This window comes from Rhinopithecus roxellana, chromosome 7 (genome assembly GCF_007565055.1).
Source record: "Rhinopithecus roxellana isolate Shanxi Qingling chromosome 7, ASM756505v1, whole genome shotgun sequence".
NCBI classification, from domain to species: domain Eukaryota; kingdom Metazoa; phylum Chordata; class Mammalia; order Primates; family Cercopithecidae; genus Rhinopithecus; species Rhinopithecus roxellana.
Window position 1 is genome coordinate 85,291,672 of NC_044555.1, and position 16,983 is coordinate 85,308,654.

General features: G+C 52.4%; 1 protein-coding gene across 3 annotated transcripts in view; it reads right to left on the reverse strand.

The window, feature by feature from the left end:
* The window catches only part of MAP3K15 (mitogen-activated protein kinase kinase kinase 15), a 153,263-nt gene that overhangs the window by 109,360 nt on the left and 26,920 nt on the right, over positions 1-16,983 (reverse strand). For all 3 annotated transcript variants that reach the window (XM_030933902.1, XM_030933901.1, XM_030933900.1), the window contains exon 3: positions 15,709-15,732. In XM_030933902.1, the coding sequence (XP_030789762.1) occupies positions 15,709-15,732 (24 nt within the window). The remainder of the gene's footprint in view (positions 1-15,708; positions 15,733-16,983) is intronic.

Sequence of the window (16,983 nt, forward strand, 5' to 3'; positions counted from 1 at the left end):
AATCAGGATATGGTGCTGCTTAAAAGTAAACGAAGGTATCCCTGCTGGAAACGTGCCATGGAGTGCTAACTAAGCTGTTGCGACAGTTGATTTACTTTGTTTACACAACTGAATGGCCATCACAAAGTCACAGGATTATTTCAGAGCTGGCACAAATCTCGAAAGTCACCTCATTAAAATCATCTCATTTAACAGAGGAAGAAACCAAGACCCAGCAGGTTAACCAACCGGCCTACAGATGACCATGGAGCCAGACAATCTCAGGCCCTACTCCTGTCCTCCCAGGATTCTAGTCATTAACTGCAACTTCCGCTTAATTCTGAAATATCCTGAAATAAAGCTGCACAAACAGCTCAACATAAGTGAGTGAATGGCGAATTCTATGGTCTGTGAATTATGTCTCGATTTAAAGAAAATAGATGGGTGCCATGGATATGAAAGACATATCCAGTTGGTAGGTAGAATTAAATACGAATAATTTGGTTCTGACATTGGCCCTGTGAAATCTGACATTACCCCTGTGATATTCAAGAGGTGCAGAAAAAAGTTTTATGGTTCACAGACCCAGAGTACTCCAATTGAAGAGAACACACAGGAGCAAGACCACAGGCAGGAACAACAACATAAAGACAAAAGACTAACAACCCAGGATGAGGGAGAAACAAGAGAACATACACAAATAAAGTAAATATGCAAAGAGGCTGGGCATGATGGCTCATGCCTGGCACTTTGGGAGGCCAAGGCAGGCAGATCATCTGAGCTCAGGAGTTCAAGACTAGCCTGGCCAACATGGTGAAACCCCGTCTCTACTAAAAATACAAAAATTAGCCGGGCATGGTGGCACATGCCTATAGTCCCAGCTACTTGGGAGGCTGAGGCAGGAGAATTGCTTGAACCTGGGAGATGGAGGTTGCAGTGAGCCAAGATCATGCCACGGCACTCCAGCCTGGGCAACAGAGCAAGACTGTTAGAACGAAAAAAAGAAGAAAAGAAGGAGAAAAGAAAAGAAAAAGGAATGCAGGAAGAAAAGAAGGAGAGGGCGAGTGGAGAGGAAAGAGGGAGGGAGGGGGAGGGATGGGGGAGGAAGATAGGGAAGGAGGAAGGGAAGGGGAGAGAGGAAGGGAAGGGAGAGAGGGAGGGAGGATGGGGGGCGGGAAGGGAAAGGGAGGAGAGGGAGGGAGGAGGAGAGAGGGCGGGAGGATAGGGAGGAGGGGGAGGGAGGGAGTGAGCGGCGGAGAGGGGGAGGGACGGGACGGAGGAGGGGGGAGGGAGGGGGAGGGGAGGAGGGGGGAGGGAGGGGAGGGGGGAGCGAGGGAGGGAAAGAGAGGGGGAGAGGGATGGGAAGAGATGGGGGGGAGGAGAGGGAGAGGGAGGGGGGGAGAGGGAAGAGGGGGGGAGAGGGAGAGTGGGAGAGGGCGAGAGGGGGAGAGGGAGGGGGAAGAGAGGGGGAGGGGAGAGAGAGGGGGGAGAGTGGGGGAGAGGGGGGAAGGGGAAGATGGAGAGGAGAGAGAGGGGGAGCGAGGGGGAGAGAGGGGGATGAGAGGGGGAGAGAGGGGGAAAGGAGAGATGGGGGAGAGACGGGAGAGAGGGGGGGCGAGAGGCAGAGGGAGGGGGAGAGGGAGGGGGAGAGAGAGGGGTGAGAGGGAGGGCGGGAGGAGGAGGAGGGATAGAGGGAGGGGAAGGACTGGGAGAGGGAGAGTAGAGGGGAGAGAGGGGAGAGGGACAGCAGAGAGGGGGAAGAGAGGGGAAGGCGAGGGGGAGACGAGAGAGGGGGAGAGAGAGGGGGAGAGGGGATGAGCGGGGAGAGAGTGGAGAGACAGGGAGGGAGAGAGGGGGAGAGGTGGCGGAAGGGAGGAGAGGGAGGGGGAAGAGAGGGGGAGAGGGAGGGGGATGAGGGGAGAGGAGAGGGAGGGGGAAGGGCGGGCGCGGGAGGGGAGAGAGGGGGAGAGGAGGGAGAGGGACAGAAGTGGGAGAGGAGGATGAGGAGAGCGGGAGAGAGGGGCGGAGGGAGACGGGAGGGGCGAGAGGGGGGAGAGAGGGGAGGATGAGCGGGGAGAGAGGGGGAGAGGGAGGGAGAGGGGGAGCGAGAGGGGGTGAGAGGGAGGGAGAGGAGAGGGAGAGAGGGAGGGATGAGAGAAAGAGGGGGGATGAGATTGGAGCGAGGAGGGAGAGGGAGGGGGAGGGCTGAGGAGGGGGACGAGGGCGGGGGAGGGAGAGGGAGGGGGAGAAGCGAGAGGAAGGGAGAGGTGTGAGAGAGGGGGAGAGGGGAGGGAGAGGCGGAGAGGGGCGAGAGAGAGGGGGAGCGGGAGAGGAGAGAGAGGGGGAGAGGGAGAAGAGCGCGGGGAGAGGAGGCGGGAGGGAGAGGGGGATGAGAGAGGGGGAGAGGGAGGGGGAAGGGAGAGGGGAGAGGGGCTGGTGTGAGAGAGGGAGGGGGAGAGGGAGGGGGAGAGGAACGGGAGAGAGGGGGTGGGGAGGAGGAGGGCGAGGGAGGGCGCGGGGGGGAGCGCTGGGGCGAGGGAGGCGAAGGGGCAGAGGGGTGGGAGAGGGGCGAGGGAGGGCGAGGGGGAGGAGAGGGGGAGCGAGAGGGGGACAGGGAGGGAGAGGGGGAGAGAGGGGGTAGAGTGGGAAGCGAGGGTGGAGAGAGGGGTGAGAGGGGGAAGAGAGAGAGGGGTACGAGAGGGGGACGAGGTGGGAGGAGGGAGAGGGGGAGAGAGGGGGAGAGGGAGGAGAGGGGGAGACGGAGGGAGGGGGGAGCAGAGGGGGAAGGGACGGAGGGGGGAGAGAGCGGGGAGAGAGGGGAGAGGGAGGGAGGGGGGAGAGAGGGGGAGAGGGAGGGAGCGGGGGAGGAGAGGGGGAGAGGGGGGAGATGGCGGAGGGGGAGGAGAGGGGGAGAGGGAGGGAGGGGGGAGAGGGGGAGCGAGGGGGAGAGGGAGGGAGCGGGGCGCGAGAGAGAGGGGGAGAGGAGGGAGGGGGGAGAGAGGGGGAGCCAAGGGGGGGAGAGAGGGGAGAGGGAGGGGGAGAGGGGGGGGGGAGGGAGAGGGGGAGCAGAGGGGGAGGGGAGGGGGCGGAGGGAGGGGGAGAGGGGAAGAGGAGGTAGGGAGGGGGGAGGGGAGGAAGCTGGAGAGAGGATGGAGAGGGAGGGGGGGAGGAGGGGAGGGCAGGGAGGGGGAGGAGGAGAGAGGGAGGGAGGGGGCGGGAGGGAGGGGGAGAAGGAGAGCGGAGGGAGGGAGGGCGGGAGGGGCGAGGACGGAGAGGGAGGGAGGAGGGAGGGAGGGGGAGAGAATAGAGCGAGGCGAGGGCTGGAGCGAGAGAGGGAGGGGGGAGAGGAGAGGGCAGTAGGAGCGGGGGGAGAGAGGATGAGGGAGAGAGGGATGGATTGGGGAGGGGGGAGAAGGGAGAGGGAACGAGAGGGGGAGATGGTAGGGGAGTGGAGAAGGGGGGATGAGCGGAGGATTGAGGGCGAGGGGGGGGAGGCAGAAGGAGCAGGGAGAGAGGGAGGAGGGAGGGGAGCGGAGAGGGAGTAGAGGAGGAGGGAGAGGGGGGGAGAAGGACGAGGAGCGGAGGAGAGGAGGGGAGGGGTGTAGAAGGGGAGAGAGGGAGGGAGGGAGGGGGGAAGACAGGGGGAGAAGGACGGAGGGGGGAGGAGAGGGGTGGAGAGAGGGAGGGCGTATGAGGGGGGAGGGGAAGGCGGAGTGGGGAGAAGGGAGAGGTCAGCGAAGAGCGGAGGGAGGGGAGGGAGGAGCGGAGGAGTGGAGACGGAGGGAGGAGAGAGGGGGGCGAGGAGGGTAGGGGGGGGAGAAGGACGGTCGAGCGGACGGAGGCGAGGGGAGGGGAGGGGGCGGTGAGGGAGGGGGAGAAGGAGGAGGGAGAGAGGAGAGGAGCGAGGGGGAGAAGAGATGCGGAAGGAGAGGAGAGAGAGACGGAGAGAAAGGGGAGAAGAGAGAGGGGGGAGGGGGCAAGAGAGAGAGAGGGAGGAGAGGCGAGGGAGCGGGAGGGGGGAGGGGGAAGGAGAAGGGCCGGAGAAGAGAGGGAGGAGGGAGGGAGGGAGGGTGAGGGAAGAGACGGGAGGGAGGGGCGGGATGAGGGGGAAAAGGCGGGGGAGCGGCGGGAGAGCGAGGGCGGGGGAGAGGAGAGGGGAGGGCGGGGGGAGGGGAGAAGAAGGAGGAAGGGAGGGGAGGGAGGGGGAGAGGGGGGACGGCGGGCGGAGGGGGAGAGAGAAGGAGAGGGAGGGAGGGGTGGAGGGGTGGGAGAAGAGGGAGGGAGGGAGGGAGGGAGGGATGGAGAAGGAGAGGCGGCGGAAGGCGACGGGGAGAGAGAGGGCGTGGAGGGGTGAGGGAGAGAGCTAAGGAAGAAGGTAGGGGAGACTAGGCGGAGCGAGAGGAGGGAGGAGGGGGAGTAAGAGAAGGAGAGCCGGAGAGAGGAGAGGAGGAGGGAAGAGAGAGGGAAGGGAGGAGGAGAGAGAGAGGGAGGGAGTGGAGGGAGGGGGGAGAAGGAAGGCGTGAGGAGGAGAGGGAGGAGGGAGGGAGGCGAAGACGGGAGAGAGAGGAGGGAGAGTGAGAGGAGGAGAGCAGAGGGAGGAGAGGGGAGGGGAGAGGAGGAGGGAGAGGGTAGGGGGAGAGGTGAGGGGGAGAGGAGAGAGGGGAGGAGGAGGGGAAGGACGGGAGAGGGGAGAAGGAGGGGAGAGGAGAGGCGAGAGCGGGAGGGAGGGAGGGGAGAGGAGAGGGAGAGGAGGGAGGGGGAGAGGGGGGAGAAGAGAGGGACGGGAGGGGAGAGGGAGGGCGCGGAGGGAGGAGAAGGGAGGATGAGGGGAGGAGCAGAGGGAGGGAGGAGGGAGGGGGGGGAAGAAGGCGGGAGAGTAGGAGGCGGGAGGGAGGGAGGGGGAGAAGGAGCGAGGGAGGGGGACTGGGAGGTGAGGAGGGGGGGAGAGGAGAGAAGGAGAGGGAGAGGGAGGGAGGGAGGGGTGAGAGGAGGGGGAGAAGGGGAGGAGAGGGACGGGAGGGGGAGAGGGGAAGAAGAGCGAGAGAGGGAGGAGGGAGGCGAGGGAGCGGGTAGGCGGGGAGGGGGGAGGGGGGGAGAGGAGGGCGAGGGAGGTAGTACAGGGAGAGGGAGGGAGGGTGGGAGAGGGGGAGGGCGAGGGGAGGGGGAGGGAGTGGAGAGGGAGGACGGAGGGAGGGAGGGTGGACGGGAGAGGAGCGAGGGTCTGGGCGGGAAGGAGCAGGAGGACGGACGGAGTTATGAGGAGGGAGGGGGGGGCGACGAGGAGGAGAGGAGGACGAGGAGAGAGAGGGAGGAGAGAGGAGGAGAGAGGGGGAAGGGAGGAGGAGGAGACGGGGACGGGAGGGGAGGGGAGGATGGAGGGAGAGGGATGGGAAGCGGGATGGCAGACAGAAGAAGCGAGGGCGAGGGGGGGGAGAGGATCGGGGGGAGGGGAGGGTGAGAAGGAGAGGGGGAGGAGGGAGGAGGGGAGAGGGAGAGGGGGAGGGAAGGGGGAGGGGGGAGGGCGAGAGGTGAGGGAGGGAGGGAGGAGGAGGGGAGGGCGGGAGGGGTCGGGGGAAGGAGAGGGGGTGGGGAGGGAGGTGGAGCGGGCGAGAGGGGCGGAGGGGGAGGGGGAGGGGAGGGACGGGGGAGAGGGAGAGGGGGGAGAGGGCGGGGGGGAGAGGAGGGGGAGGGAGGGAGGGAGAGAGGGGGAGAGGGGAGGGAGAGGGGTGAGGGGGGAGGGGGGGAGGGGTGGGGGGGGGGAGAGGGAGAGGGAGGGCGAGAGGGCAGGGGGGGAGGGCGCGGTGGGAAGGAGAGGGGAGAGAGGGAGGGGGACGTGCAGAGAGAGGAGGGGGAGAGAGGGAGGGAGGGACGACGGGAGAAGCGAGGGCCGGGAGGGGGAGGGGCGAGAGGGAGGGAGGGAGGGAGAGAGGGAGGGGAGGGAGGGAGGGGGCGGGCGGAGAGAGAAGGAGAGGGCGGGAGGGAGGGAGGGGGGGCGAAGGAGACGGAGGGGAGGAGTTGCGGGGAGAGAGAAGCGAGAGGAGGGAGGGGGGGCGAAGAAGGAGAGGGAGGGGAGGGAGGGGAGGAGAGGGAGGGAGGGAGGGGGAGGAGAGGGAGGGAGGGAGGGAGGGGGAGAAGGGGGGGAGAGGAGAGGGAGGGAGCGAGGGCGGGGTGGGAAGAGAGGGAGGGGGAGGTGAGGGGGAGAGAAGGAGAGAGGAGGGTGGGAGGGAGGGGGAGCGGGGCTAGAAGGGAGAGGGTGGGAGGGAGGGAGGGGGGGTAGGAAGAAGGAGAGGGGTGGGCGGGTGGGAGGGGGGGAGAAGGAGAGGGGAGGGGAGAAGAGAGGGAGGGAGGGCGGGAGGGAGGGGGAGAGGAGAGAGAGGCAGAGGAGAGAGGGAGGGCGGGAGGGAGGGCGGGGGAGAAGGAGGAGAGAGGAGGGAGGGAGGGAGGGAGGGGGGGGGAGAAGCGAGAGGAGAGGGCGGGAGGGAGGGGGCGAGAGGGAGGGGGAGGAGGGAGAAAGGAGAGGCGAGGAAGAGGAGGGAGAGAGAGGGGGAGGGAGGGGGAGAAGGAGGGGCGAGGGAGTGGGGGAGGGAGGGGGAGAAGGGGAGGGAGAGAGAGGGGAGGGAGGCGGAGAGAGAAGAGGAGAGGGAGAGAGGGAGGGAGGGGGGAAGGAGAGGGGGGAGGGAGGGGAGAAGGAGAGGGAGAGAGGGAGGGAGGGAGGGAGGGGAGAGGAGAAGGAGAGGGAGGGGGAGAAGGAGAGGGCGGGAGAGGGAGGGGAGAGGAGGGGAGGGGGAGAAGGAGGGGGGGGGAGAAGGGGAGGAGGGGAGGAGAGAAGGAGGGAGAGGGAGGGGGGAGAGGAGCAGGAGCGGGAGGGGGAGAAGGAGCGGGAGGGGGGAGAAAAGAGAGGGAGGGGGAGAAGGAGAGGGAGGGGGAGGGAAGGGAGGAGACGGAGAGGGCGAGAGGGAGGGATAGAGGGAGAGAGCGAGGGAGAGAGGGAGAGAGGGGACGGGAGAGAGGGGGAGAGAGGGAGGGAGGGAGAGAGGGAGAGAGAAGGGGGAGGGAGAGAGGAGAGAGGCGAGAGGGAGGGAGAGAGGGACGAGAGAGGGAGCGGGAGGGAGAGAGGGAGAGCAGGGGAGCGATGGACGGGCGGGAGGGCGGGGAGGGAGGAGGGGAGTGGGATGGAGGGGAGGGGAGGGGAGGCGAGGGAGGGGGGAGGTGAAGGGAGAGAAGAGGGGAGTAGGGGAGGGAGTAGGGAGAGAGGGGTAGGAGAGGGAGGGAGACGAGGACGATGGGACGGGGAGAGAGGAGAGAGGAAGGAGGGAGCGAGAGGGAGGGGAGGGGGGAAGAGAGTAGGGGAGACGAGAGAGAGGGAGAGAGGGAGGGACGCGGAGGCGGAGGAGAGAGCAGCGAGGTGAGAGAGGCAGGGCGACGAGGCGGGGGGAGGGGGAGAAGGGAGGGAGGGAAGGCGAGGGAGAGGGGCAGGGAGGGGGAGAGAGGAGGAGGGAGGGAGGGACAGAGAAAGAACGAACGGAGATTTTTACATAATTCATGTTGTGTGTAAAATAAAATTATCCCTATTATGAGATGTAGCTTTCTTGTTTGAAATTGAGTCTTTGCTAATAAAAGCACTAGAAATCTTGATTTGGAACTCAGAAAATCCAAAGGATACAGAAAAGAGAAAAGAAACTTAATCGTCTTTCTACCAAAATGTCCCTAAGCAATCCATATCATTTTTGATACTTTTGAGTCCTAAGCCATAGGAAACTGAAGACCTGAGAAAGTCAAGAGGAAAAAACCAGGAGAATTTGTTATCCTGACCTCAAGACCTACACATGTTCCTAAGCCAGAGGAAAGACTTCCAGTATTGAAGACAATGTCCCCAATATTGCCAGTGTCTGTTTCTCAAAGAATTTCTAATTTATTTGGATTATAAAGACAACCATTTTAATGGGAACAATGAGTTTCTCTTAAATCTCACTGGCTTTCCAGAAAAAAAAAAAAATCACCTAAACCAGAGGTCAAGAACCAGATTAATTTTTTAATAATGTGTTTTTTAATAAGGTGCTTTTTTTTTTTTTTAAATAACATGATCCTAGCTTGGAAATTTAACTCTGCTTTTTAAAAAAACAACTGTGAACTCTGGCTTTAGGACATGACAAACGAAAATAAAGTCCAATGTACTTTTCACAATTCCTTCTGCAAGAGTTGGGTAGAACACCTTGTTTTCTCCCAGTAATTCTCCCGGGGGACAGAGAAGGTGCATATCTCCATGGTGCCTCTCTAGCAAGGCTATGCACAGCTTTCAGGTAATTTACCCACCAAGTCAGTGGAAAAAATTATTGCAGTGCCTCTAAGCCTTGGAAATGTATTTCTTAGTCTTGGGGTATATGTGACACACATACATACACACATTTCTCAAATGAAATAATAATAACATGGTGGATACTCAGGTATACCACCCAGAACCCCCCAACCCAACTTCAAGGAAGGATGTGTTGCCCCAGTTGTTGGGAGCTCTCTAGGAAGCAGCCCCTTACTGTTAGTCCCTTCTGAACTGCCTCGATTCCAGAGAGCATCTCATCCAAGCTACATTCCTAGTGATGAAGGACAAATGGAGGAACATAGAGGCCTGGCCATTTCATCCCAACCCAAGACAACTCAAAAAGGCCATTTCAGCTCCAGACCTCCCTCCCCCAAGGTGGTCAGCCAAAGCTGTCATTGAGCCTGCATCTCAGCTGCATGTCTCCCTCTGGCCAGTCCCGCTTTATTTACTCCCCTTCTCCAGCAGCCATCCCAAAGGTATCCCTTAATAAACTTCCTGTACCCTAAACTCAGCCTCAGAGTCTGAGTCTAGAGGAAATCAACCTGCAAAATAAGATGTAAGTATAAAGGTATGATTATGTACACTAGTGGCAAAGTACTAGGAAGTTCCAAGGTTAAACAGATAAAGCAGCCTTGGGGTTGGCTGTATTTTCACTCTTTTACTTTCATAAAGACTCAGCCTTGATCTGTCACCATATAAACATGTTTTCTAAAGTGATAAACTGCAGAAAGTGGCTATCTCTGTCATCTCCAAAGCAGCATAAAATAGTATAAGAACTAAAATGGATGAAAATACAGGAAAAACCAGAAGCCATTTATATAGAACTCTGACCAAAAAGCCAATTACCATTTTCAACTCAATCAAATACTGAAATATGAAGTGAAATGTAGTGTTCAAGATTTTTGTGACAGGAATTTTTTTAAAGTCAATCCTGAAAAGTAAATTTTCTAGAAAACAATTCCATTCACAAGAGTATCCAAAAGAATAAAATGCACAGGAGTAAGTGTAACCAAGAAAGTGAAAGACTTGTACACAGAAAACTACAAAATATTGCTGAAATAAAAGAAGACCTAAATAAATGGAAAGACATCCCACATTCATGGATTAGTAGACTTAAAACTGTTAAGATGTCAATACCAGCCAAGCAATCTACAGATACAATGCAATCCTTATCAATATTGGCTTATAGCTTTTTTTTTTCCCCCCAGAAACAGAAAAGCTGATCCTCAAATTCATATGGAACTTCAAGGGGCCCCAAATGGCCAAACCATGTTGAAAAAGAACAAAGTTACAGGATTCGCACTTCCCAATTTCAAAAATTACTATAAAGCTATAGTAATCAAAATAGTGCAGACTGCAGTGAGGTGTGGTCACACTACCGCACCCCAGCTGGAGTGACAGAGTAAGACCCTGTCTCAAAACAAAACAAAAAACAAAGAAAAATAAATTTTAAAAAAGGGCTGGGTGCAGGTCAGGCGCAGTGGCTCGTGCCTGTAATTCCAGCACTTTGGGAGGCCAACGCAGGTGGATCACCCAAGGTCAGGAGTTCAAGACCAGCCTGGCCAACACTGCGAAACCCCGTCTCTACTAATAAAAAAAAAAAAAAAAAAAAAAAAAAAAATTAGCCATGCGTGGTAGTGGGCACTTATGATCCCAGCTACTCATGAGGCTGAGGCAGGAGAACTGCTTGAACCTGGGAGGCAGAGGTTGCAGTAAGCGGAGATCACGCCATTGCACTCCAGCCTGGGTGACAGAGTGAAACTGTCTCAAAAAAAAAAAAAAAAAAAAAAAAAGGCCTGGGTGTGGTGGCTCATGTCTGTAATCCCAGCACTTTGGGAGGCTGAGGCGGGCAGACTGCTCGAGCCCAGGAGTTTGAGACCAGCCTGGGCAACATGGCAGAACCCCATCTCTACAAAAAAATAGAAAAATTAGCTGGGCATGGTGGCGTGTGCCTATAATTCCAGGCACTCGGGAGGTTGAGGTGGGAGGATTACCTGAGCCAGGGGAAGTCAAGGCTGTAGTGAGCCATGATCGCACCACTGCACTCCAGCCTGGGTGACAGAGTGAGACCCTGCCTCAAAAAAAAAAGAAAAGTTTTAAACCAGTGTGGTATTAGCGTAAGAGTAGACACATATCAATGGACTATAATTAAGAGTCCAAAAATAAACCTCACGTATATAGTCAATTGATTTTGATGAGGGTGGCAAGACGATTCAAAGATGACAAGGTAGTTGTGTGTGTGTGTGTGTGTGTGTGTGTGTGTGTGTGTGTGTGTGTGTGTGTGTTTTTAAAGAAACAGTGCTGGGACAACTAGGGATCCAAATGTGAAAGAATGAAGTTGGACATCTACCTCACATCAGACACAAAAAATTAACTCAAAATGGATCAGAGACCTAAATGTAAGAGCTAAAACTATAAAACTTTTAAAAGAAAACATAGGAGTCATACTTCATGACCTTGGTTTGGGCTAAGAGTTCACAGATACACCAAAAGCACGATCCGTAAAAGAAATAATTGATAAAACCTCTAATAAGGGTCTTGCTTCCAAAATGTATAGAGAACTCTTACACAGCTTCGTAGTAAGAACATAGCCCAATTTTAAATGGGCAAAAGATTTGAACAGATATTTCACCAAAGAAGACTACGAATGACTAATGAGCACATGAAAAGATGCTCAAAGTTATTAGCCACTAGGGAAATGCACACTAAAAGCACACTCAGGTATCAGTTCATACTAGAACGGCTACAATAAAAAGACAGATGATACCAAGTATTGGCAAGGATGTGAAGATACTGGACCTCTCAGTGCTAGTGGAAATGTAAAATGGTGCAGCCACTTTGGAATTGTTTTGACAGTTTCTTAAGAAATTAAAGGTATATTTACCAGTCAGGCACGGTGGCTCACACCTATAATCCCAGCACTTTCGGAGGCTGAGGCAGGCAGACCACTTGAGGTCAGGAGTTTGAGACCAGCCTGTCCAATATGATGAAATCGCATCTCTACTAAAAATACAAAAAAAATTAGCCGGGCGTGGTGGGAGGTGCCTGTAATCCTAGCTACTCAGGAGGTTGAGGCAGAAGAATCACTTGAACCTGGGAGGCAGAAGTTGCAGTGAGCTGAAATCGTGCCACTGCATTCCAGCCTGGGCGACAGAGCGAGATTCCAGCTCAAAAAAAAAGCCTATCTTTACCATATGACTTGGCAATTCCATTCCTAGGCATGTATTCAAGAGGAATAAAAACATGTGCCCACACAAAGATTTGTACTCAAATATTCACAGTGGCATTATTCACAATAGACAGAATGTGGAAACGATCCAAAAATCCATCTACTAGGGAATGGACAAAATGTGGAATATCTATACAGTGGAATACCATTCAGTAATAAAAAGGAAAGAACTACTGATCCATGCATGGATGATGGATGAACTTCGAAAACATCATCCTAAGTGACGGAAGCCAGATGCAAAAGATCACATATTGTATGGTTACTTTCACATGAGAGGTCTTGAAAAGGCAAGTCTATAAGACGAAAAGCAGGTTAGTTCTTGCCTGGAGCTGGGTGTGGGAAGAGAGATTGTCTGCAAATAAGCATTTTGGGGTCAGGGAAATGCTCTAAAACTAGATTGTGGTACACAAACTGGCTGCATAACTCTGTCACTTATTAAAAGTCATTGAATTGTGTGTGCTTAAACTAGGTAGATTTTATGGTATGTAAATTATACCTACATAAAGCATTTCAAAAAACAAAACAAAACCAGAACACAAGAATACGAGCATGATCTGAAAAAGAGGTGAACACAAAAGGTGATACCATGTTTCCAAAGAGCAAAGCAGCCCAGAAGAGCTGCAGGTGGTCCACTCTGAAGCCTGGAGACTGGCTTCCTGCTCTCGGCATCCCTGCAAAGCAACTGCTCCTAGAAATGGAGACAAACGGCTGGGCAACGTGCCCTGTAATCCCAGCACTTTGGGAGGCCAAAGCAGGTGGATCACCTGAGGCCAGGAGTTTGAGACCAGCCTGGCCAACATGGTGAAACTCTGTCTCTACTTAAAGAAATAAAATAAAATAAAATAAAATAAAATAAAATAAAATAAAATAAAATACAAAAATTAGCTGGTCGTGGTGGCACATGCCTGTAGTCCCAGGTACTCGGGAGGCTGAGGCAGGAGAATCACTCAAACCCGGGAGGCAGAGGTTGCAGTGAGCCAAGATCATGCCACTGTACTCCAGCCTGGGCTACAGGGTGAGACTCTGTCAAGAAAAGAAAAGAAAAAAGAAAAGAAAAGAGAGAAATGTGCCCACCTCACCGCTAAATGAAGCTGAATTCAATACATCATCAAGCACAATTTTATCTTTGTTATTATTTTCAATTTTTCCATCTCTCTTTCTGGGTAAAAGTACAATTTTAGAAATATCAAATAACTCCTTGAAAAGAGATCTCAAAGCATCTTGGTTTTCACATATTCATAAATCATTTCAAACATCTGGCTACATGTTCAGGGTGTGGCATCTAATTCATACCCCTTATTTACAAGACTTCACTGTTTACTAACTATGACTATGTATGTATGCATTGTATGTATGTGTGTGTGTGTATATGTGTGTGTGTGTGTGTGTTAAAATCTTTCCAAAATGATCACAAACCCACAATTCCATCAGATTCTCTCTCAGAATCTCTGGGGTCATATGATCCAGGTGTCTGATTCCAGGGTTACCCCAATCCACATGGAGGGGACAACTGAGCAAATTCTCCTTAGAAGCCACCCAAGTTACTTTGACATTCTGTTTTAATGTTTAATCACCATTAGTTGCAAGATGTCCATTCTGCTGATCCAAACCATTTTTCTGTTTACCCTACTTCCATCCCATCTGGAATGGAAACAGTAAACATCTCTTTACTTTCAGAAAGAGGATAGCATTTGAAGATGACTACTAATGGTAGCTCTCAAGGCTTAATTCCCTTTAGCTTTTCCTCTTAGGGGCGATTTTCCACTCATCACATCACCTGGGATCCTTTTATTCTTCTGAGTGCTCTAAATTTTCACATCTTGCCAAGCATGGTGACCAATACTGGGCACCAAATTCTAACATAATGCCAAATATAGCAAAGAGATTAGCTGCCAAAGCCTTTAGAGCAGGGGTCCCCAACCCCCAGGGCCATGGACCAGTACCAGTCAGTGGCCTGTTAGGAACCAGGCCACATAGCAGAGGTGAGCGGTGGGTGAGAAAGCATTATTGCCTGAACTCCATCTCCTGTCAGATCATTGGAGGCATTAGATTCTTACGGGAGTGCAAACCCTATTGTGAACTGCGCATGCAAGGGATCTAGGCTGCGTGCTCCTTATGGGAATCTAATGCCTGATGATGTGAGGTCAAACAGTTTCATCCTGAAACCATCCCCCACCTCTGGTCTGTGGAAAAATTGTCTTCCATGAAACCAGTCCCTGGTAATGAAAAGGTTGGGGACCACTGCTTTAGAGTAAGTTTATTCCTAAAAAAACAAATACCTAGGAAGAATAGTGCCGAGGTATGCTTGGAATTACTAAGAATGTTAAGGAATTCCTGGGTGTTTTGGAAGAGGCAGAATGCACCAGAAGGGAGGTATGTAGTGGAATGGTAACAGCATGACACCAAGTTTCCTGGAGGAGAGAATATTTCTGAGTGCTGATGCATCCAACAGTGAGGAATGGAGAAAGAAAACGAGTTGTCTTCCTTGCTCCTTGCCTCAACGTAACTCTTGCTGTTTTAAGGAATCAGCATTTCATAGCCATTTCTTGCATTAAATCCAGGATACATCTTTTTGCTTCTATAATAAATACGGAACCACAGATGTTGAGGGCTGGAAAGTATCGATGAGCAAAACAGCATAGTTCAACATTTCTCATTTTATTGCTGAGGATCCTGAGGCCTAGGCAGGGGTGGAACAACTGACTGCCCAGTGTTACTTAGAGACAGGGCTGCAGCTATAAATGCACCTCCTGGGCCTCAGGCCCAATCTCCTTCGACTTCTTCCCCATTTCTCCACAAAGTAGGTAATTTTAAAAATCAAGGCCTAGTGTGGTGGCTCACGCCTGTAATCCCAGCACTTTAGGAGGCCAAGGCGGGCAGATCACTTGAGGTAGGAGTTCGAGACCAGCCTGGCCAACATGGGGAAATCCTGTCTCTACTAAAAATACAAAAATTAGCCAGGCGTGGTGGTAGGTGTCTGTAAGCCCAGCTACTCAGGAGGCTGAGACAGGAGAAGTGCTTGAACCCGGGAGGCAGAGGTTGCAGTGAGCCAAGATCATGCCACTGCACTCCAGCCTGGCCCACAGAGCAAGACCCTGTCTTAGTCTCAAAAAAAAAGAAAAAAAGTCACGCCTGATCCCATTTCTTTTCCAGAAGGAATCTAAAACTACCCGATGCCTTATCTTACAGGCCTGCTTGTAAAATTCATGCTCCAATAGTAATCATGTGCACTACACCACTTGCTATGTTTCTAAAACTTCTGTCTTAGGTGGGGAGCTCTGTCAGGGTCCTGGGGAAGCCTGGGCCCCCAAGCTGCAGGTTGGGAACTTCTGCAGAGGGTGCCCAGGGGACAGCTTTGCCTCCTGGGTCCTTTTTTCCCCTCTCCTAGGAACTCCAACTGGAATAGGAAGAGAGTCTGCAGGCCTGTTCCTTCTAGAAGGGCTAGCAGGAAGAAGACTAAGGCTCTAAGGAGAGGGACCAAGGGCCTGTCCTGAGTCCAGGTCATGGTTTCTCAAACCACAGTGCCATAGGTCTGGAGGGATGGGCAGCTTGGGGTGCATTCAAGGGTACAGGATAACCTTGGCAACATTTCTAAGATCCTTTTAAAACATTTTTAGGGTGGTGATTTCATTATACTACTCAAACCAACGTGGCAATAAAACTATGTAATTTCAGAACTTTTAAGCCAAATCAGGAGACTTCAGTACATAAATGGGACAGAAGGAAGTAGAATTCCATCCCACTTCTTTTCCATTTGTGGCAAGAAACTTGTGCCCCATATTAACTGGCATACAAGTTCACGTTCCTGCATCGTTAGGGAAACTCTGCTTGGGAAGTATGGGAGGTACTGACTCCAGCAAAAAGATTATTGGTGGTCCATGGAACATCGACCCAGCTCAGAAGGAGTCACCCAGAAGGTTCCAGCTCTAAGTCCCAGCAGGTAATGAAGAACATACACTTTCTTGCCTGGCCTTGCCTTCTGGCTCACACCCTCAATGGCTGAGTGGGGCCTGGGGCTGGCAGGCTGAGGCATAGGGAGATTTCTAGCTGTCCTCCTTAGAAACACAACCCACAGGCATGATTAGAAGTCATCTTGCTATTTGGGTGATTTTCAGGCAAGCATTTTACAAACTGACATTTACATTTAATTTCAGAATTAAAATTCTGAAAATGTAATACTTACTGTGTTTTTTTGAGTTACCATGTCCTGAGAAGAAAAAGAAAAAATGAATATAGCTTTTTTCAAAACAGCTAATTTCCATAAGCATTAGCCAGTACTCCCCTCTATAAAAGAAATTAACCATGTAAGAATTAATCACATAAAAGCACCCACCTTAGAGCAAGAATTAATCATGTAAAACCTCCCTCTCCAAAAGCTTCAAACACAATGAACCTCGGAATTGCAACATTCATATTCCAGAGAAAACTGATCACCACTGGTTAGCCTTTGGAACTATTAGAGGGCATCTATGCTTATAAGGATTTCCCCAGAACAGTGCCAATGCTTTTGCCCAAAAGATATTTTGAGCTTCAGGTTTGGGGTGCTGAGTGCCCTGCATCTTGCCTTCCCAGAAAAGAATGTCAGTGATAGCAAGGAAGGGCCTAAAAGGCACTGTGCTATCCCCGGATCTGGAACCATTTCTTGAATCAATCAGTGTGAAGGCCACACCACAGTCAGCTTTCCTACAGAAAGGGTGTTGGCAGTCGAATTCCTGACACCTCGCTACAACAGTCTAGGAATGTTCAAATTCAGTGACAACAATTTTAGTCAGTAAATTTAGTATGATAATTAGGCAGCTCTTGACTGTCTCATTTATGCACCGACATTTCCAGAGGGAGAGAAAACACCATAATCAAACTGCTGCCCTGTAAAACATGTTTTATATATTCTGAGATTTTTATTTCCTGATAACAAGTGCAAACTGCTTCTTCTGATGTTAGATATAACTGATTACCCATTTCCGTTTTAGGAAATATTTTTCTGTATCATTAAAAATTAAAACATCTAGTCCATAAAACTTTCCAGAGGGCTTTGCTAAGGCACGGTTGAAGAAACTGTCCTAAATTGGAAAAAAAAAATTCTAATTTCACGTCTTTCATCAAAATATAGGTTAATAATCTATATCTTTCATACTTGCTAAGTTCTAACTATTCCGAAGCCTAACTACCTTCGTGAAAATCAGTAAAAGAAAAGGTCAGTATCTAAATATCTAATGTAATTTACATTGGTTTATTGCCTGGGGAAACTATTCTACAATGTGAAGTTCACTAATAAAAGTCTCTTCTTTCACTATCATACAAATGACTTATTAAAATAACAGTATTTTGCCATAATTACTGAGTACATATCTATGTAACATATATATGATGTTTAGCACATACAAGTTACACATCTCAAGCAGGTGGTATTTCTACCAGGAAATAATCTCAGATCCTTACACAACCCTGAAAACCTAGT